This window comes from Ovis aries, chromosome 23 (genome assembly GCF_016772045.2).
Source record: "Ovis aries strain OAR_USU_Benz2616 breed Rambouillet chromosome 23, ARS-UI_Ramb_v3.0, whole genome shotgun sequence".
Lineage (NCBI taxonomy): Eukaryota > Metazoa > Chordata > Mammalia > Artiodactyla > Bovidae > Ovis > Ovis aries.
The window spans coordinates 48,612,306-48,634,572 of NC_056076.1; the positions used below are offsets into that span (position 1 = coordinate 48,612,306).

General features: G+C 51.4%; 1 protein-coding gene across 7 annotated transcripts in view; it reads left to right on the forward strand.

Moving 5' to 3' along the window:
* Window positions 1-22,267, forward strand: part of CTIF (cap binding complex dependent translation initiation factor) — a 326,137-nt gene that overhangs the window by 65,406 nt on the left and 238,464 nt on the right. For all 7 annotated transcript variants that reach the window (XM_060405512.1, XM_027960717.2, XM_015103729.3 and 4 more), the window contains one exon: window positions 12,182-12,383. In XM_060405512.1, coding sequence (XP_060261495.1) covers window positions 12,204-12,383 — 180 coding nt within the window. In that variant the 5' untranslated portion in view covers window positions 12,182-12,203. The remainder of the gene's footprint in view (window positions 1-12,181; window positions 12,384-22,267) is intronic.

Consider the following 22,267-nt stretch of genomic DNA (forward strand, 5'->3'; position numbering starts at 1 on the left):
GAAGAGTTGGTCATCCAAGGTGCCGGCGACAGAGGCCGAAAGGCCCAGTGGGCAGCTGCTGTGGGTGTTCGGGGGGACTCTGTGGGGTCGGGTGGTCAGGGTGGCATCTGGAGGTGGGCTTGACTGAGCGGCCTGCAGGGTGAGGAGGGCAGAGGGAAGGGATGCTGGTCTCGGAGGGAGCCAGCTGTCCTCCTCAGTGGTGAGACCGGCCCGGGGGTCACAGCCCCCTGCCCTCCCACCCCGAGGGACAGGCTGTGTGGAGCGTGCTGCAGCTCCTGAGACCCCCCATCAGCCTCTCAGAAACCACCCGGGCCTGTCACTGCTCCAGCTGGGCTGGCTCACGAAGCCCTGGCCAGGAGGGAGCAGGATGATGGGGACCCTGGTTACCCCGAGCGAGGCAGTGGAGAGGGCGTCACCTGAGATGGCGCTGGGCCGGAGCTCTGAGGCCTTCACCGGAGCTGCTCTCCCAGGTGCGGCGCCGGGCTCAGAGCAGGACACCGCGGGGCTCCTGCCCGGGCATGCTCTGAGTTTCCACTGTTTGTCCATCAACTTGGAAGCTTTTGAAGGCTGGGGGTGGGACCCACACTCTCAACTTCTCCTGAGTTCCCTCTCACTTCATCCTCCCAACACTTTACCGAGATGGTACTTTAATCACCAGTCAAATTTAAAGATGCAGAAACAGGCTACCCAAGGTTACAGAGCTTGGTTTAGCCAGCGTTGGAACCCGGAACTGTGATGTTCCCCTGTCTTAAGGGGAGGGGGCAGGGAAGAAGCTACCTGACTCCAGCCAGGTGTGGTGCTGGCTGACCAGTGACCCTGGGGCCTGTGACTTCTGTGCTTCCTCAAACCTGTGGGGCAGAGCATACAGCAGGTGCTCATTACCTGGGGAGGTGAATTGCCTTAAGAAAGGCCTAGAATGTGGTGGAAGAGGTTGTAGTCTTGGTTCTGGGATGAGGTAACTCTGGCAGCTGTAGGGATGGGGGATGGTACAGGTTCCCCTCCCCCCCACCCTTCCCCACCCCCAAGCATCCTTGGCTGCACCGTTCTAAGAGCTGGGAAGGGGGCTGGAGGGGAGCCTGGGCTCAGTAGCAGTGGGCAAAGGAGCTGGGGAACCCCACTCTTGGGGAAGGAATGCCCCAGGCTGGGCATGAGAGGGCTGGGGAGCTAGAGGCTGGTCTGCCGTCCTGGGCTTGGGAGAGTGAGAAATACAGGAAGAAGCAGGGCCCCCAAGGACCATGAAGTCTTGTCAGGACAAGATAAAACCCCATAAAAAATTCAAGAGCAGGATAAGAGTTGGGTAACAGCACAAGGGAGGATGAGAAGGTGTCAGGAGGCAGCCTGTGCTTGGCCGAGGGAGCAGGTATGGAGTCAGTGCCTGGAGCCCAGTGGAGGCTCCTGTTGGCCCCGGAGGCTGGAGGGGAGGGCAGACCTGGACAGCAGGGCCGTCCAGGGACAGAGCAGGCGCTGGGCATCTTGAGTCCATCCTGGATGCCCTCCTCCTAGTTGGTCTGGGCTCCTCTGCTGGTGTGGAGGCCTCCGCAGGGTCAGAGAGTGTCTATTTTTCCTCCAGCTTGCATTCTCAGTCGCTCAATCATGTCTGACTCTTTGCGACCCCATGGACTATAGCCCGCCAGGCTTCTCTGCCTTCGGGATTTTCCAGGCAAGAATACTGGAGTGTGTTGCGATGCCCTCCTCTAGGGGATCTTCTCAACCCAGGAATTGAATCTGAATCTCTTGAGTCTCCTGCATTGGCAAGCGGATTCTTTACCACTGCGCCACCTGGGAAGCCCCTTTTTCCTCCAGAGGAAATTCCAGTTGGGAGACTGGAATGTGATGGGGTATCCTGTGCATGGACCACGATGGGTGCATCTGTTCTGTCTCCCCCCGACCTCCTTCTCAGATGCCTCTCCTGGTGCTGCCATCGTGAGCATGCTGGGGAGAGAAGGGTTCACAGCATCTCTCCTGCCTTCCAGGCTCGTGGTGATCTGTTCCCTCACTGGCAAAACCAGTCCAGCTTCTCAGTTTTCCGGAGGTTGCTCTGGAGAGAGAGCAGTGAGGCCCGGGTCCCTTGGTCTCTCCATGGAAGCTCTGCAAGATCCACAGAGCTTGGCCCAGGGCCCTGTGTGGCATGAGGGTGTGAAAATGATGCAATGACTTGGGAGTCGTCTGTCATTTAGGAGTAACTGGCTGATGTTAATGACTGTGACCCAGAACTGCACTTGGGGTCCAAAGACGTTGGCAATCACTGGGGGAAGGGAGAGGTGACTCAGCTCAGGAGGGGGTTTCTGGGGATGGGAGACTCTCAGGGGCTTGGGAACCTGCATTACAGGCCAGGCTCTATCCATTAGGCATCTGAATGGCTCTGAGCAGGTCCTCCCTACATCTGGGAGGACTCTGGGCTCCAGTGTCCTCATCTACATGGTAAAGGATAGCAGGAGCATCCAGAGATAGAGCAGCGGTGGGACTGCTGAGTTCTCTTAAGATCTGTTGAGGTCACGTGGCTTAGATTTCAGGAGCCCCTCCAACTTGGTGACAGCAGCTGGGTATGTCTGGCCCTGTTGGACTCTAAGCGAGCGCTGTTATGTGTTCCTGATGCTGAGATCCCAGGGTAGAAGTAGGCAGTCCTAGGGCCCACAGATAAATACTCATTCAGCCTGTTGATGTCATGCCTGGCCCTAAGTCAGCCATAAGAGAAACTGCCCCTTACCCTGGGAGCCGGCCAGCTGGCCAGAGAGTCAGGATGGAGAATCTACCCATCTTCCAACCAGGGTGGAATAGCTGAATAGTGGATAGAAAAACCTGGACAGGTTTTTCTAGATCTTGGCTATTCAAAGCGTGGTCCTCTGACCAGCAGCAACATCACCAACTGGGAGCTGGTGAGACACGCGGCCTCTCGGGCCCCACCTGGGGTCCACTGAATCCGAATCTGCATTTTAACAAGATCTCCTGTGATCACTGCATATGTGCAAGTTTGGGAAGCGCTGCTCTGGGCCACTTTTCATAAGCTCTTTTGACCACGCATCACAGAAATAAAAATATATTTCCGTGATATATTTAGATGAGACAAAATTTCCATGAAACAATAGTTCCACTTTTAATGTGTGTTACTCACTGGAATTTTCAACTTCATTCTGCCATTTTAATGCTGAGATCATGATTTTGTCTTGTGTGTGCTCAGTTGTGTCTGACTCTTTGTGACCCCCTGGACTGTAGCCCACCAGGCTCCTTTGTCCGTGGTATTGTCCAGGCAAGAATACTGGAGTGGGTTGCCATACCCTCCTCCAGGGGATCTTCCCCAGCTAGGGATCAAACCTGTGTGTCCTGGATTTTTGTCTTGCACTGAGTTTATTTTGCAGTCCACAAAAGCCACGGAGACCTGCAGTTAGAAAAACACCGCCCTAGCTAAGCCCTGTATGATGTTCGAGTGACAGAGGTTTACATTGGTATCAGGCATGTGGGGGACACCGGGTGTCCTCTCTTCTGCAATGGTAAGCGATGCTGATATCTGAAGTAGCCTCCAGTTCCTCCTAGTGTTTCTGAACTTCTCCACTTCCGGTGGTTGAGGGTCTGAGGCTCCTGTGCAGAGAGGCCTCTTCCGAAGCCCCCTGCTTTTCTGTGGTGAACACTAGCAGGCCCAGAGTCCTGGGCCAGCACTGGCGCCAGTGGCTGAGCGTGAGGGCTGCAGGTTGAGGGGAAGGGAAAGCATTCTTCCTGAGTCCTGTCTGTGCAGGAGGTGGGGCGTGGGCTGGACTCGGAGGGGTGGCTTGGCAGCAGGACATCGTGAAAGGGGTGCCCGTGGCTTCCTCAGGGAGGGCTCTGGGCACCCCCCTCCCCTGGCAGCTGGCCTCTCTCCTCCCACACTCCCGGCGGGGTGGCCTGGCCTGGCCCTGCTCTGGGGGTTGTAGGCTCTGTGTGTGGGTGCCAGCTGTCAGCTCTGTGTGGAGGCAGGACGAGAGAAGGGCAGGCCTTGTTGTGGAGCGAGGTCACCAGGAGCGCCTGCTAGAGGGGGTCCGGGTTGGGGACTGAGGCCCAACAGCTTGGGAAAGGGATGGTGGAGAAGCGGTGGGTAGATGCGATTCATTCAACAGTGGGGGAGCGGTGCTGACTGGCTGGGCCCCGCCGCCCACCACAGCTCAGAGGGGCCTGTTATCCATCTGCAGAGTTGCTGTCCTGCTGGGTTTGGGGGGACAGACCCATGAGTCCCTGAGCTCAAGAGCCCACTCCCTGTAACGGGGCCTGTGGGCCAGGAGGCCAGACCGTTTGTGGAGCTGAAAGCCGGGAAATGAGCCCTGGGCTTCCTCTCTGAGGAAGTCCTGGCCGAGCTGTGTGATGAAGGCCTGAGGCGAAAGGGTCCGCTGGAGGGTGAGGGGCACAGGGCTGCCCTTTCCGGGGCCTGGAATTGTTGGGTGCCCCCCGAGAAGAGCTGGCAGGCCGCAAAGCAGAGACTCATCTGGTTGGCAGGTCACTGAACCTGGGGATTGGGGAGGAGGTAATTCCTCTAATGCCTGGCTGTTCTTAAAGGGATTGGCTACATTTACAGCTGCTAATGCCATTTGTCACAGGGCTGGTAGGAAAGGATGCTGAGAGGGCTGGGATGGTTCCAGCTTCTCCTCTCTGGGCCCTGCCTTCTCCTGTAGACCCCGCGTCCTTGATGTAGCTCCGTGAGCCCCCCGTGAAGGTTGAGAGGCAGGCAGGCCCAGAGGGTGGGGGGAGCGAGGTTCCTGTCCTCAGCCCGAGCCCGCGGCGTCAGCAGAAGTGCCTTTGCTGACGCTGGTTTCCCAAGGAACCACAGCGCCCCACGGCCTCAGCCCCTCTGTGACCCTCCTGCAGCTGTGCCCACCCGGGCCCCGCCTCCTGCCTGCAGGCTCCAAGGCTGCCTGCCCTTTACAGCAAAGTGTGGCCTCAGCACTTTCCCCATGCCTGCTGCCTGCCTTTTTGTTCCTGGGCATCCATCACCTGGCAGGGGCTAGGGGGCACGGCAGCGCGAGGAGGGGAGCCCCGAAGGCAGAAGGGCGTGTTCCTGAGATCTGGCCGCAGCCCCGCAGGCCACATCTTGGATAGCTGCTGCTACGAGAGGTGTTTCTTCTCCTCGTCCAACCTCTCCTCTTTTTCTTCTTCCTCTGGGCTCAGCCCCTTCCCACTTTTCACTGATCATTAAAACAGAAGCTCTTCTTGCTGGCTCTCAGCTTACCCAGCAGCTTAGCTGTTTGGGGATTTCCCACCCTCATCTAGGCTTCCCAGGTGGCGTTACTGGTGAAGAACCCACCTGCCAGTGCAGGAGACGCGGGTTCGATCCCTGGGTCGGGAAGATCCCCTGGAGGAGGGCATGGCAACCCACTCCAGTGTTCTTGCCTGGAGAACCCCACGGGCAGAAGAGCTTGGTGAGCTGCAGTCCATGGGGTCGCAGAGAGTTGGACACGACTGAAGTGACTGAGCACGTGTCCTGATCTTGCTGTGAATGAGAAGTGGAGCCAGGAGGAGACCCCACAGCAGCAGCAGGAAGGAAGCAGAACAAGTCTGGAGAGAAGTGTCTCTTCATTTCCCTGGTCTCCACCAGCCTGGAGTTCACTCTGTGCCTCCTCACTGTTCTTACCTTAAAAGTAGACGGGTCCTTCTAGGCTTTTACCCCAGAGAATTACAAACAGGAACTCAGCTACTTGTACACCTGTGTTTGTAGCAGCATTAGTCACAATAGCCAAAGGTGAGAACAGCCTGAGTGTCCATTGATGAGTGAATGAATAAGCAAAATGTGGTCTGTACATAAGTCTGTTGTTGTAACACAGTGTATTATTCATCCACAAAAAGGCGTGAAATTCTGACACATTCTACAACATGATTGAATCTTGAAAACATTAGAAGTGAAATAAGCCAGTCACAAAAGGACAGATGTTGTATGACGCCACCTAAAGGAGGTATGCAGAGGAGCCAAGTTCAGAGAGAAAGGAGAGCAATTGCCAGGGGCTGGGGCAGGGGATGGAGGGCTGTTTATTGGGCACCAGATTTCTGTTGGGATGATGACAGTCTTCTGGAAATAGATAGTGATGGTGCTTACGTAATACTGTGAATGTACTTCAGTTCAGTTTAGTCGCTCAGTCATGTCTGACTCTTTGCGACCCCCATGGACTGCAGCATGCCAGGCCTCCCTGACCATCAGCAACTCCCAGAGTCTACTCAAATTCATGTCCATAGAGTCGGTAAGGCCATCCAACCATCTCATCCCCTGTCGTCCCCTTCTCCTCCTGCCTTCAATCTTTCCCAGCATCAGGGTCTTGTCCAGTGAGTCAGTTCTTCGCATCAGGTGGCCAAAGTGTTGGAGTTTGAGCTTCAGCATCAGTCCTTCCAATGAACACCCTGGACTGATTTCCTTTAGGATGGACTGGTTGGATCTCCTTGCAGTCCAAGGGACTCTTGAGAGCCTTCTCCAACACCACAGTTCAAAAGCATCCGTTCTTCTGCATTCAGCTTTCTTTATAGTCACTCTCACATCCATACATGACCACTGGAAAAACCATAGCTTGATGAATGTACTTAATGCCGCTGAATTGTACACTTGAAAATGGCTTCAGTGCTATGTTTTGAGTTATAGGTACTTTACCTTTATTGAAAGTGGGGGAGTGAGTGCCTGGCTGATGGCCTAGGAGATGGATGATGTAGGCCCAGTCTCCTCTCCCACCTCCCTCTTCTCCAGTAAAGAGAGAAAGCTCGGGGCTTTTCTTCTGAAGGTGGGACCTGCACCCTGGTTGGGGCTCATTGTAGAACAGACAAACGAGCCCAACCCAAGTGATGCCCCAGGAATGGGTCTCCCTGGGGGGAGAGACACGGGAGGAGGGGGTCAGCAAAGGGGCATCACGGACTGGTCACCCTGTGGGCCTCTGGGCTCTGTGCCCTGGGTCGCCCTGCGGGACCACGGAGAAGGCGCCTCAGCTGTTGTCTGAGAGACCGAGAGGGAGGGTTTGTCTCCATCCAGGGCTGCTGCGGCGGCTATCAGCTCCTCCCGCTCCGAGATGCAGGAACCAGCGGGCCTCCTGCAGGGGCTGTTGGTGTGTGCCCGAGGAGCCATGGTCAGCCGAGGGGACGTGCAGTCAGGCTGCGCAGGAGACCCTGCCTGGGCCGCAGTGACTGGAGTGGGAGGGGGTCTCTAAGACCAGCGACCAGTGTGGGGTCTGCTCCTTTTCCCTCTGGGCACCAGGATTCTCCAGGGTGGGAATGTGTCTCAAGTCCCCCCTTTCCTCAGTGAGCCAGGAGGGGGTGATTGCTGCCCCCGCCTCCCTCCCGGGATGATGGTGTGGCCCCGTGACAGGCCCATGAGAGCCGGGAAGCCCCAGCAGCGTAGAGCTGAGCCTGCTGTGTAGGCCGGGCTGGGCACTTGGTCCTCCTGGAAACACTTCTGTCTAGTTCCTACAGAGCCCAGTCCTCTGCCTGCTCATGAGACAGGAGCCAGAAGCCCGTGATAAGATCTGAAGTTCTTCGAGGAATCATGGGCGCGGCCTTAGACATTGGCCTTTGCTGCAGGCCGGCTCCTTTTCAGCCTTCTCTGGGCACCAACCTTATCACCCCACCCTGCTGAGGCCGACCGCCTGCCCAAGGCCGTGCGTGAGCATGGCACGGGGCCCAGCCCTCTCGAGCCTGCAGCCCAGTGGAGGTTAGGACACACACACAGAGCACTGAAGAACTCACTGGGCTTTGGAAGGGCGGTGGTAAAAGGAGTGGGTGATTTCCTGAGGGCCTGAGCAGGCTGCCAGGAGGTGGGACGAGAAAGCCCAGGAAGCTCAGCTCCATGCTCTGTGATGACCTAGATGGGTGGGATGGCGGGGGCGGGGTAGAGGGGGCGGTGAGAGGAAGGTCCAGAGGGTGGGGATGTACGTATACATATACCTGACTTGGGCTTCCCAGGTGGCTCAGAGGTTAAAGCATCTGCCTGCAATGTGGGAGACCCGGGCTCGAACCCTGGATCCGGAAGATCCCCTGGAGATAGAAATGGCAGCCCACTCCAGTGTTCTTGCCTGGAGAATCCCATGGACAGAGGAGCCTGGTTGGCTACAGTTCAGTTCAGTTCAATCGCTCAGGCGTGTCTGACTCTTTGCGACCCCATGAATCACAGCACACCAGGCCTCCCTGTCCATCACCAACTCCCAGAGTTCACTCAGACTCATGTCCATCAAGTCAGTGATGCCATCCAGCCATCTCATCCTCTGTCGCCCCCTTTTCCTCCTGCCCCCAATCCCTCCCAGCATCAGAGTCTTTTCCAATGAGTCAACTCTTCGCATGAGGTGGCCAAAGTACTGGAGTTTCAGCTTTAGCATCATTCCTTCCAAAGAAATCCCAGGGCTGACCTCCTTCAGAATGGACTGGTTGGATCTTCTTGCAGTCCAAGGGACTCTCAAGAGTCTTCTCCAACACCACAGTTCAAAAGCATCAATTCTTCGGCGCTCAGCCTTCTCCACAGTCCAACTCTCACATCCGTACATGACCACAGGAAAACCATAGCCTTGACTAGACGGACCTTAGTCGGCAAAGTAATGTCTCTGCTTTTGAATAGGCTACAGTTCACGGGGTCGCAAAGAGTCGGACACGACTGAGCTACTTCACTTCACTTCACTATACCTGATTTGGGCTTCCCAGGTGGCACTAGTGCTAAAGGAGCCCCTCCCCCAACCCCGCCACACCCCGCCGATGTAGGAGATGTAAGAGGCTCAAGTTTGATCCCTGGGTGAGGAAGATCCCCAGGAAAAGGACATGGCAACCCATTCCAGTATTCTTGCCTAGAGAGTCCCATGGACAGAGGAGCCTGGCGGGCTACACCAGTCCATGGGGTCGTTAGCGCGCATGCAAACCTGATTCACTTTGTTGTAATGAAACTAACACAATGTTGTAAAGCAATTATATTCAAAAAAAAAAAGAGGCAGTGAGGTGTAGGTGGACTCCGAGCTCTGCTGTGTGATCTTGGGCAAGTTACTTTGTATCAATTGCATAGAGTTACAGTGAGGGGTAAGTGGATGAAGGCCTGTCGAATGCTGAGGAGGGTGCTGGCCCAGGCTACTTGTGCTGGTACATTAGCAGCTCCTGTCATTAATAGGGGTTGCCATATTCATACTCCTAGACTAAGACTGGGTGAATCCTTTGCCCACTCACTGCTGTTAAAGGTGGGGATTGGGCTAGTTGGCACTGGCCTCTAAGGTTCTAGCCCCTCGTGAGTATAAGGACCCTGAGACTGGGCAGGTGGAAGGAAGGGGAGAGTGACTTTGGGTGAGCAACACAGAGTGAGCAAAAGCACAGAGGCAGAAAGAGCGTCCCGTGTTAGTGGTTTAGTGCCACAAACTTAAAGGCTTAGAATAACGTCTGTTTATCATCTCACAGGGCTGGAAGTCAGAAGCCCCTCTCGGCACAGCAGGAAGCTGAAAGCAGGGTGTTGGTCAGGCTGAGTTCTGGTCTGGAGGCTCTGGGAGACAGAACCTGCCCCCAAGCTCAGGGCTTGTTGAATTTACTTCTTGCTCTTGCAGGCTGGAAGCACTTTTCCTGCTCGGTCATTGACCAGGGATGGCTGTCAGCCTCTCGAGGCTGCCCATGAACCTTGCACACACATTCCTTCTCCTTCAGGCCGGCAACTCTTGTCTCTCCCTCCAGCCCCGGATGTAAGGGGCTCATGTGATTGGCTCCTGAATACTCTGTCTGTCTGCAGATCTGCTGACTTGGAGTTTAATTACATTTACAAAATCCTCTCCCAGGAGTTCCGAGGTTAATGTTTGATTGAGTAACTGGGAGAAAGTGTATGCTCAGGGCTCTCTTGAGTTCTGAAGCCTGCCACACTTAACTTACATCCAGGACAAAAAGCAGAGTGGCCAGGGGGCAGGAGGTAGCTGTCTGAGTAGTGGGGTTGGTGTTAGGAAGGACGTAAGACCACTCGGGGCCTTGAATGGCAGGTGGAGGAAGCGGCCCTTGCACCACTAGGCACACTAATTTCAATCTGAGCAAAGTGCCTGCCTGCACACTCACCGCCACCCTGGCCTCCATCCCTGGGTTCCCCCACTCTGAAGAGAGCACCCAAGCCTGAAACCACAGGCTCCTCCCACGGGGCTTGGGACACACCCACGAGCCCCAAGGTTACTGAGCTCAGAAGACTAGCACATACCCTCTGTAGCTGGTTTGGGGTCCAAGGGAGGCTGGATCTCATGCAGCAGCCAAGAGCCAAAACCCGAATCAGGAAATCAGCTGGAGAACGTATGTCCACTTGTGTGACCATCCTTCCCATGGTCAGCACAGCCTCTGGGAGCCCGACGAGGGTTTGGGGGAGTCAGCATTCATGGTCTTGCAGCATTTCTGGAACCCCTCGGGCCGCTTCTTGTCCTATTTTGGATTCATTACTATTGAAAACTCAACAAACTCTTATGTGTTGGTGAATAACTGTGTCCTACAAAAGCTCTCAGTAATCCAAGGTTTTGAAATTCAGGTGTTCCTCTAAACATACTAGGAAGTTGTCTTTATTATCCACAACACATTCAAGGCGCCGAAAGCCCTTTGTGGTCTCAGCCCCACCCATTTACTTGGGTCTTTGTTGAGCGACCTCACTTCACTTCACTTTGTGTATCTAAGGGTGGTGATTTGGTAGAAGACTCTTGTACTAGTTCTGATGGTGAAGCCATGTGCAATCTCTGCTTTTTCTGCTCAGTGGGCTGCCGCTGGAAAGCACTGATTTCCAGACAGTGGAAGGGACGCCAGACCAGCTTTAAAGCCCCTTCCTGTCAGGAGCAGGAGTGTGGTGGGGGGTGGGGGGTGGGGGTGTCTCTGCTGGGAAGGGAGCTAGTAGTAAGAATGGTTCTAGCTTTCTCAACTTCCAGGTGGGCTGCAGGAGCTTTGAGGACAAGAGTGGACAGTGAAGGTGTCCCTGCAGGCCTGGGCCCCTGTAGCTGCTAGGTTAACCGTCCTGTTGGAGATGGACAGCTTTTTTTTTTAAAGCAATGCTTCAAGGCATATAGGGAGAAGGCAATGGCACCCCACTCCAGTACTCTTGCCTGGGAAATCCCATAGGCGGAGGAGCCTGGTAGGCTGCAGTCCATGGGGTTGCGAAGAGTCAGACACAACTGAGCGACTTCACTTTCACTTTTCACTTCATGCATTGGAGAAGGAAATGGCAACCTACTCCAGTGTTCTTGCCTGGAGAATCCCAGGGACGGGGGAGCCTGGTGGGCTGCTGTCTATGGAGTTGCACAGAGTCGGACATGACTGAAGTGACTTAGCAGCAGCAGCAACAAGGCATATAGGATTTTAGTTCCCTAACCAGGGATGGAACTAATGTCCTATGCAGTGGAAGTGGAGAGTCCTAATCCCTGGACTGCCAGGGAATTCCTCCTAGGGACAGCAGTTTTATTGGTAGTCTTTAATAGATATCCATGGAACACTGGTCAAACTTTATGTCAAGCTTCTCAGGGAGAGGGCCTGAGCTCTTAATGAGGGCGTCATGCGCTCCTATGGAGGGTGACCAGACAGTGTCCAAGGCTGAACCATGCCCTCCCAGACAACCCGCTGGGCCTTACACATTGTATCTTTAAAAGCTAGCCATGTCCTTAGAGACGGAGTATAGCGTGTGTCCTACTGGACATACCACTAACAGGCTGCACGTTATCGCCTACCGTCTTCACCAAATTTAGGGATGGTCTGGTGTCCAAAACGAAAACATGTCTTTGGAAGGAGGTATTCTTGGAGGCGCAGGCCCTTTAAAGCGTCTGTGTCTGGGGACCCCCTGTATGTCTCAATGCTGGAGTCAGGGACATAGATACCTGTGGTCAGTCTTATTCTGCTTTATGATAGATTTTGTTAACTCCATGTTGGGAAATGGGGCCGGGGTGGTAGGCTGGGTCCAATTTTCCACTTTCTCCTGAGTGGTAAGGTCTAGGTATGAACTGACACCCAGCATGGCACCAGTTACGATGCTGGACAATTAGGCACAATACTGGCCCTTCTCTGGGCCTGAGTCTCCTTCCCGACTCCCCAGGAGGAATCACAGCTTCCTCTTCATTTGCTAAAGGCCAGCCAGCGCCCCACTGACTGCTCAAGGGCTTGGGAGAGGGCAGGATGGATGAGGGAGTGCCTCCGGGAGGGGGAGGGCTTCTCAGGTGGGGCCCCCATCTCTGCCTCCGGCAGCATTGTCGTCTCACGGAGCCCATCTGTCCTCTGCCTCCTGCAGCCCAGGCCCCTGAGCGGGAGGGATGGAGAACTCTTCAGCAGCGTCCGCCTCCTCCGAGGCCGGGAGCAGCCGCTCCCAGGAAATTGAGGAGCTGGAGCGCTTCATCGACAGCTACGTGCTGGAGTACCAGGTGCAGGGGCTGCTGACCGACAAGACGGAGGGTGACGGCGAGAGCGAGAAGACGCAGTCCCACATCTCCCAGGTAACACCGCCCGGGAGGGCACGGGGCTCGGCAAACTCAGAGGGATGCTAAGGGGCCCTGGCTCCAGGCAGCGTCTGGTCGTGTGGCCCTAGATTGCCAAGATGGGGGTGGCCCCCCAACCAGAGTATGGGATCCAGGCAGAAAGTCCCCGGCTGTGCACTCCTGGCCCCTCTGACCCCACTGGGCAGCTCGGGCCTGGCAGACTCACAATTCATGGAACCCTCGTTTATTGAGCACCTGCTTTGTGCAAGGCACTGCTCCCGGCTCCATGAGCCACAAGCTCATGTTCTAGCAGACATCTGATGATTGAAGCTCATCCAAAGGCACACCATCAAAAGTCTGTCACTTCTGAATAGGTCCTCTGATGTCGAATACAGGCAGTTGTTGGCAGCCAAAGGATCGTGTCTCTCAGGCCTCACCGAGGGCTCTGTGTGCCAGACCTCGTGACGCACATGAAGCCTTCAGACCAGAATCTCAGGTCTGAAGCTCTGGAGCTTCCCTGCTGCTGGCCAGTCTGTGGCAGCCCTGGTGGAAGGTGAACTCTGCTGAAAGACTGTGGGTCGAGATTTGGAAGTTTCCAGTTCTCCAGAGTAGAATGTGAACCATTAAGGGAAGTGACCGTGTCAAGTGCATTTTTGCTGAACATGATAAATCCTCAGTAGATCATTGTTCAAGAGTTGGTTCCATGTGTGACCTCAGGCAAGCAGACCCCTCAACTTCTCTGAGGCTTGGCTTTCTTACCTGGTGAATGAGGATGATCCTGCCATCTCAGGAATGTTGAAAGTTCAGAGGTGATAAGAGGCTCAAAAACTCCGGAGGAGCAGGGTGTTGTCTGTATCTGGAGGTTCAGGAGGGTCTCTTCTGCTCAGGGTCTGAGGCCCAGTGTCCATCTCTTGTACTTGTCCACCCTCAAGCCCAGGGCTCCTCTCCCAAGTAGAGAGGAGCCACATGTGGCCCCTGGTTTGGAGGAAAGCCAAGTGCAGCTGTCTGACTCACTATCTGGGTGGGCAGCAGATACAGAGCCTCCAGCTTTTAGAAGGCCAGAATGAACTTGTGGCTTTCCTGGAACTCAGGACCAGGAGTGGCCCTGGGAAATTCTGAAACCAAAACAGTACAGCTCAGATTGGGGCTTGAACCCACGCTCTTAGTTGAGATCGCACACTTGTCAAGACTTCGTGAAGGTCGGGTTCTTGATGTCTTATCTCAGAAAGAATCCAGTGAGAGACAAAATGATAGGTAAGAAGTGAATTTATTTAGAGTGAAACATACTCCACAGAGTGTGGGCCATCTTAGAGGACCAGAGGCTCTGAAATATGGCTTGGTTAGTTTTCATGGGCTGAGTAATTTCATAGGCTAATGGGTGGGAGGATTCCAACTCTTTAGGGTGGGAGGAAGGGCAAGGATTTCCAGGCATTGGGCCACTGCCCACTATTTAGCCTTTTATGGTTAGCTCTGAACTGTCATGGTGCTGGTGAGTGTGTAATTTAGCTAATATATTACAGTGAGGATATACAATGACCTTAATGAGGCTCAAGGTCTACTGGAAGTTGAATCTTTCGCCATCTTGGATCTAGGTAGATCTAATCAGCTTTTGTCATGTCCTGTGACTATATGGCTTCCCTGGTCTGTGGACTCTGGGGCTTCCCTGATAGCTCAGTTGGTAAAGAGCCCCAGTTCGATTCCTGGGTTGGGAAGATCCCCAGGAGAAGGGATAGGCTACACACTCCAGTATTCTTGGGCTTCCCTGGTGGCTCAGCTGGTTAAGAATCCGCCTGCAATGTGAGAGAGACCTGGGTTGGATCCCTGGGTTGAGAAGAACCCCTGGTGAAGGGAAAGGCTACCCACTCCAGTATTCTGGCTTGGAGAATGCCATGGACTGTAGTCCATGGGGTTGCAAAGAGTCGGACACAGCTGAGTGACTTTCACTTTCATGACTTCCGTTGTTCTTCTCGAGGTTGCACTCTGTCCCCTTCCCTCCTGTTTCACAGCCATGGGGGTGCATGCCTTATCCCCATTGGAGGGTAGGGAAGGGAAGATCAGCCCTGAGAGAGAAATGGAAATATATGTGGTGCTTTCCTGGGTGTCCTTCAAGTTCTAAGATCACAGGTAGTAGCGAGCCTGTAATCTGTTCAATATTCAAGCTACAAGTGTGTAGTGAACACCTGCTCTGCACCTGGTACTGTCCTAGGACCGTGTACCCGGGAGTGAGCAAAAGAGAGGAAAAGCTCACCCCTTGTGGCCCTTATTCCAGGGGTGGATGGCAAATGCTCTGGGGAAAAATAAGTCAAGAACATGGAGTGTGAGGAGTGATGAGGGTCAGGAGGTGATGTCAGGAAGATGCCATCAAAGGCGATGGAGGCATAAGCCTGGATGGGAGTGGTCCAGGGCAGAGGGGCTGGTTGCTGGAGCAAAGGCCTTGAGTAGATAAGAGGGCTTGGCCTTGGCTCCAGCCCCACAGAGAGGCACAGGGCTGGTCTGGCATGTGCTGCCTGTCTCCCCAACGGTGTGGGAGACTCCGGTGGCCTCCAGCAGAGCATCCCCTGAAGTGTCCTGCAGGTGAAATGGGCTCTTCCAAGAGAGGGGTCTCAGGAAGCTGTGGCTTCACCCCAGTGGAGCGCTTTGCGAGTGGTAGAATCTCCGTTCCCGTCAGGGAGAATTTGGAAGGAGGGGCCTTCCCAGTGCCTCTGCCCTCTCTGTAGGACCATCTGAGTTCTCAGGACACAGAGCTTCAATCTGGGCCCTGCACTCCCAGCTCCTGCTCCTGGGATAGGTTGGGCCTAGCCATGCCGAGATATCCACATCTGGAGCAGCTGTTAAACAGATGTTAGCTGTGAGGCAGAGTGTGGAAAGCACTTGTGCCATCTAGATGCATTCCTTAAGCCGCCTGCATTCCCTGAGGTTCCCTGGAAGAATGCAAACACCTGGCAGGATCCTGGGATCCGCCTGTACGCTGCTGGCCAAGGGGGGAACATTCCAATCCTGCTCTCATCAACTACTCCCCCCTAACCCAAAACAGCTGGAGTCCAGACTCCAGGGGAGGGGGCAGCTGTGGCGACTCTAAGCAAGGCCAGGGTTAGAAGTGTCTATATAACCACTCTTTGAAAAAAATACAGTCTCTTTATTGACACCACTTAATGGGAAATCTTTCTGCTAAAGCACTTTTGCTTGTTTTTATTTAACCTGATGACTGTTTTAAAGGGAAGCCAAAGACAAAAACAAAAAAACCTCAGAGAATGTCCCAGGCTGCCTGTCTGCAGTGGTGTTTTGATGTTTCTGGGAGAGAAAATTGTTAAGAATCTTGGAAACCTTGAGAAGACTTGAGGGAGTGGAGAAGAATGTTGCTTTTCAGTGTGTGAGGTCATTTTTTAGGATCTGAGAGATGACAGTTGACTCTCAGAAAGAAAATACCTCCCAATGCTTGTAAAGAGTGTGCTCCCTGCCCCTCCCCACCCACAACTAGAAAGGAAAATGAATGAATGGATGGATGAATGGGAGGGAGAGAAGAAGAGAGAGAGGTTCCTTTTAATCCTAAATGAGTAACTCAGAGAATGTATGTTCTAAGTTTCCCAGCATGTTTGGGATATCAATTTAAAATCACCCCACACATTTTAAGAGTGCCTCCCTTCCAATGGATTACAAGTCCACAAAGGCACATCCTGAAAATTGTCCTTACTCTGTCCTTGGGAGTAGGGAGGTGATGGCTCTATTCTGCAGAAGAGAAAAACTGAGATGCAGAGATGGGACATAGCCAAACCCCACTACTCAGTGGTGGCTGAGCTGGGCCCTGGGGTCCACCCCTTCCCCACTTACTTTTGGTTCCCTGATAGATACAGGCTGTGACTAGCAGGCTGCTGGGAGGATAGTATACTTTTTTTCCCTGTGGAATGAGAATTGGGATTGACCAGTAACCTTTTGAGGAAGAGACTGGGATGTTGTAAGTAGGGAAGTTTGGCACCTCTGATATTACTCGATGGTTTTATGGACCATCAGCAAGCTTTAAAGCAGTGTTCACCGCTCTGGCTGTTCACTGGAATTGCTTGGGAGCTTGGGCAGGTCCCACCCCAGAGTTGAGTGGAATGGGGACGGGTCTGGGCATTGACATTCCCGTCAGCTCCCATGTGACTCTGACGTCCTTTTCAGGTTGATGACCACAGCCGCAGGTGGATTTGTCTGTCTCCCTTCCCCACCCCTCCATGGTGAAGGGCCTGGAGCTCTACTCTCTCGGAAGGATAGAATGTAGGGACATTGTAAAAAATAGATATGTCTAATGAAAGCGTGTTTCCCCCAGAATTCTTGGTAACAAGTCACATGAAGAGCCAGTGAGGGTGAAGATAACTTCCTATAGTTCTTTTGGATGCTGTGAGGCTCTTGGAAGTCATGCATTTGGAAGAGACCTTACAGAGAGAGGAATAATAAGAGGATTCAGATGAGTGTGAAGTTGCTTTCTCACAGCATTTTCCTTCCCTCTTTCTCTTCACATCTTTCCTTGCATTCTGCTTCCCCTGTGCACTGTTCCCTCACCCCTCTTCTGTCCCATTCCCTCATTTCCTCCTGCCCTTGGAGTCCTTCTTCCCTGCCATGGTTGCTCAAAGGAGGAAACGCTCAATGGTGGACCAGCCATGAAAGGCTTAACAGAAGTGAGTTTAAGGGGAACTGTGGGGTGGGTGAATATGGGGAGTCATTTTATCTTTCTCCTTATTTAAAAAGATAATTTATTTTTAATCACACAATTACTGTATGCATATATTCTCATGATACTTAAGAATTCAAAGGCTAATTAGCTACTGCCTTATTCCACTGTCTCACCTCTACGTCCATCAGAATGATGAGTTAACTTCCTCACCTTTTTAATGACTTACAGAAATATATTATTCCCAAATCTTATATCATAGCTGGGGAGTATGTTGTTTGGGAACTCACCTTTTTCACCTGGCTGTTTGCCCTAGTGATTCCTCCAGGCTTGCACATCTGCTGTGTGCTGTGTAATGGCTGCAAAGGAACCCACAGTACGGATGTTCCATAGTTTAACCGTTCACCTATTGCTGGACTTTCAGATTACTTTCAGAATTTCCCCTGGAGATACAGGATACATCAGCGAACACTTCTGAACATGTCTCCTCCTGCACATGTAGAAGCATTTCTTTAGGTGGATGCTGAGAAAAAGAATAAAATATGATAGCTAATGCCACATTGCTCTCCAGAAAGCCTGTTGCGTTATTCACAGGACCACCAGTGGACTGGGACAAATGGTCTCTTGTCGCTGTAATTTGCATTTCCTTGATTTTTAGTGAGGCTGAGCCCTTTTAAATCTGATTACCAGTTGTTTTTAAAAACAGGTTAAATTTTTATTTTACTTTTAAAGCAACAGTAGAAAAACAGGGACAATCAGAAAACAGAAAGAAGCCCACCATAATTTTATGATAAAAACTAGTAGTTTTTGTGTATTATTTTTTTCTTAATATACCTCTCAAGAGTTGAGCTTCTAGCATACATGTAGCTTTTAGCTTGTTTCCTTATTTAGCTTGGTCTCCTACACATTGTTTGGTGGTTTGGGCATAAAGTACAGTTGCTGAAACCAGCCAGTTACCATTGGCTACATAATGAAATATAATTAGAGCTAAGAATGATTAATTCAGGCCCTGTTCTAGGTTCTGGGGATAAAGTCATGAATAGAAGTTACCTTCAGAGGGAGAAAGACAGGTGTTAGACAAAGAAGGAAACAGGATGTTAGAAGGTGATGTATACGTGAAAGAGGCAAGAAGGGCCCTGGGTGCTGGGCTGTCTAGAAGACTTACTTAGACCTTTGAGTACAGATTTGAAGAGGGTGAGAGTGAGGCCACTAAGGAACCAGCCTTCCAGGCAGAGGGGTTGTCAGGAACACAGCTCTGGTGTGGGAGTGTACCCCACTTTGAGGAGTAGCTTTGGAGCCAGTCTGGTGGGAACAAAGAGCCACATCTGTGGGGCCTGGTCAGTGAGATGCTAGAGGGTTTTGAGCAGAGGAGAGAGGTGGTATTGGTTAGATTGAACCACTCTGGGTGCTTTGTGGATAGTCAGCAATGTCGAGGGGCAGGGCGGAAAGGAAGCAGGGGACAAGGAAGTCCTTGGTTGGCCAAGGTCAGAGGTGATGGCAGCTTGGACCCGTGTGGGACTGTGGAGGTGGTGAGAGGTGGTCAGTTTCCCATACTTTAAGGCACAGACAACATGACTGGCCTTGACAATAGCCTGAGCCTGTGGAAGGACAGACTTTCCAGAAATGAGACGGAAGACCCTGGAAGATCAGTGTTGGGGAGGTCAAGAGTTCAGTTTTCAGATGTGAGAGGTTTAAAATAGTACTGGATTCTGCTGTACAACAATGGTGGAAACCAACATAGCATTGTAAAACAATTTTCCTCCAATTAAAAAAATATATAAATAAGAGGAAAATATAGTACTGGATGTTTTGGTAGAGATGTCAATTAAGCAGTTGGATGTACAGAGTGGTGTTCTGAGAAAGAGAATGACCTGGAGATTTACATTTGTAAATGGTGACATATGGGTGGCCTTTTAAGCCCAAGGAGTAAGGGAGCTTAGACAAAAGGGTCAAAGACTGAGCTCCAAGAAGTTGGGACCCTGAGGAGGAATTACCAAAGGACAGGGAGGGGTATCCATGTCAACTCATTTACTTTACATAACAATGCTGTGAAGTTCAGTTCAGTTCAGTCACTCAGTCATATCCAACTCTTTGCGACCCCATGGACTGCAGCACTCCAGACCTCCCTGTCCATCACCAGCTCCTAAAGTTTACTCAAACTCGTGTCCATTGAGTCGCTGATGCCATCCAACCATCTCATCCTCTGTCACCCCCTCCTTCAATCTTTCCCAGCATGAGGGTCTTTTCCAACAAGTCAGTTCTTTGTATCAAGTGGCCAAAGTATTGGAGTTTCAGCTTCAGCATCAGTCCTTCCAGTAAATATTCAGGACTGATTTCCTTTAGGATTCACTGGTTGGATCTCCTTGCAGTCCGAGGGACTCTCAAGAGTCTTCTTCAACACCACAGTTCAAAAGCATTAATTCTTTGGCGCTCAACTTTCTTTATAGTCCAACTCTCATATCCATACATGACTACTGGAAAAAACCATAGCTTTGACTAGACAGACCTTTGTTGGCAAAGTAATGTCTCTGCTTTTTAATATGCTGTATAGGTTGGTCATAGCTTTTCATCCAAGAAGCAAATGTCTTTTAATTTCATGGCTGCAGTCACCATCTGCAGTGATTTTGGAGCCTAAAAAAATAAAGTCTGTCACTGTTTCCACTGTTTCCCCATCTGTTTGCCGTGAAGTGAAGCGAAGTGATGCTGTGAAGAAGATGCTCTATTGTTGCCTGCTTACAGGGGAGGAAACAGAGGCTCAGAGAGGTTGAATACACTGCTTAAGGCCACTTAGTGAGCGCGTGGTCAGTCTGCGGTTCGAACCAGGTGGCCTTGCTGCAGGTGCCGTACCCTGAGCCTGTGCTGTGGCAGTTTCTCTTGTTTTATTACAAGAAAGGGAAACAGCCTGAGGAAGGAAGGCATGTGCCCAAGGTGACAGATTAAGAGGCAGAGCAGGAATATGAACTCAGATTTGCTGCTTCAAGAACTCAGGCTCTTGGGAATTCCCTGCGGTCCAATGTGGGACTCGGCGCTTTCACTGCTGGACCTGGGTTCAATCCCTGGTCAGGGAACTGAGATCCTGGAAGCCTGGTTGTACAGCCAAAAACAAAACAAAACAAAAAAACAGCAAAGAAACGAAAAAGAATTCAGAATCCTAAACGCTGCATTAAACTGCCTCTACAATAGAAAAGTTGCCTGAGTTTTTTGTTAGTTTGTCTTCAGATTGGAGGAAAAGGTTTCGTCCCTCTCAAATCTCAGCCCTTGGGCCGCATCCTCCCCGAGCCCCCCCGCACCCCAAGATTTTTCTGGAGTGTCACTGTGGGTGAGAGAGTGAGCTGCCAGGCAGTCTCCACTCCCGCCTCCCCTGGCCTCCCTCTCCTGGTCAGTAAGACCATGGACGAGGACAGAGGAAGCGGTCTTGTATGCTCCTGACTTCCGGAAGCCCTCACCTTTAGGCTGTCCCATGCTGGGCTCCGTGAGGAAGCCCTTCTCCTCTTGGGCCCCTCACCAGGAAAAGAGGGTGTTGGGTGAGAGCAGTGGTTCCCACTAGACCTTCAAATTGCTCGCCTTCCCCGCCCCAGCTGGCCCTGGCACCCCTTGATTAAGAAGTCCTGGATAAGATGGCTTTTAAAATAATTTTTCACTTTGAAATAATTTCAGATGTGCATAAAAATTATACTAATAAAACAAAGAATTCCTGCATATCCTTCACCCAGATTTTCCACTTGTTAATATTTTATCACATTTGCATTCTCTATCCTCTTGATAGAGCAACTGATCAATAGATTCTGTATATGGAGGGATTTCCCCTCTATCCCTAAATGCTTCAGTGTGTATTTACGAAGAACAAGGACATTCTCTTACATATTCATGACGCAGATACAATATGATTATTTACTCTATAGACCTTATACTGCCCTGTTTCCCCAATAATGTCCTTTATAAAAACACCAAAAAAAAAAAAAAATTCTAGGTTCCTCAGCGAATTAAACATAGAACTACTATATAACCCAGCAGTTCTACTTCTGGATATATACCCGAAAGAATTGAAAGGAGGTATTTGACCAGATGCTTGTACAGGATGTTCACAGCCGTATTATTCACCATAGCCAAAAGGTGGAAACACTTTTGTTCATCAGTGAATGATTGGATGAACAGAATACAGTCCATACATACAGGAATATTACTGAGGCTTGAAAAAGAAAAAAAGGGAAATTCTGTCACATGGATGAACCTTAAGGACTTTATGCCAAGAGAAATCATTCAGACACAGAGGACAAATACTGCTTGCTCCCACTTCTGTTAGGCTTGTAGAATACTCAGATCCATAGAGAATGAAAGTAGAAAAGTTGTTACCAGGGTTTTGGAGGAGTGGGATGGGGAGTGCCTGTTTGATGGAGGCAGTTTCAGCTTGGGATGAAAAAGTACTGGAGCTGGATGTTGGTGTTGGTTGAATACCAAGGTGAATGAACTTAATGCCACTGAATTATGCACTTAAAAATAGTTAAAGTGTAAATTATATTTTACTACAGTAAAATAATTTCTGGTTCAGCATCGAATCCATGATCATAAGTACATTTAGTTTCCAACATCTTCACTGGCTCTTTGAACTAACACCTGTTTATCCGTTTTACTCATTCTGCCTCTCTCTTGGCTGTGTCTCCCTGGATCAGTTACTTAGCTATGCTTTGTCTCAGGTTCCGTGTTTGCAAACTTGGGGGTAATAAACAGGCCTAGGGATCTGTGTGGAGTAAATGTTCATGTATGTAGCAGTCTTTGTGCCTGGGTTTAAATGACATCTTTATATGTCCTGGTGAGGAACCCTTTGCTATACATGTTGCAAGGGACCTCTCACTTGCCTTTGTGTTTGTGAATTTTTTTTTTTTTAACACAAAATTTTAGACTGATGGAATTTAAAACTTGCGTCTTGGATTTTAACCAACTTGGAATGTGTTGTCCATGTGTGGTAGGAGGCAGACGCTAGGGTCATTTTCTCTTCACTAGCTCGCTGGTTGTCTCAGTCCCTGTGTATATTGTTTATTGATGGTCTGTCCCTCCCCTCATGTGAGACACTGTCCTTATCATATACTAAGTTCCTGTGTACACATCTGTCTGTACATGGATGCAGTTTTATCAGCTGGTCTTTTCCTCTCCTCTTACTGATTCAGCCTGCTGGTTTGACTCTGCCCTTGATACACATCCAGGCTTCCCTGGTGGCTCAGCTGGTAAAGAATCTGCCTGCAGAGACCTGGTGTTG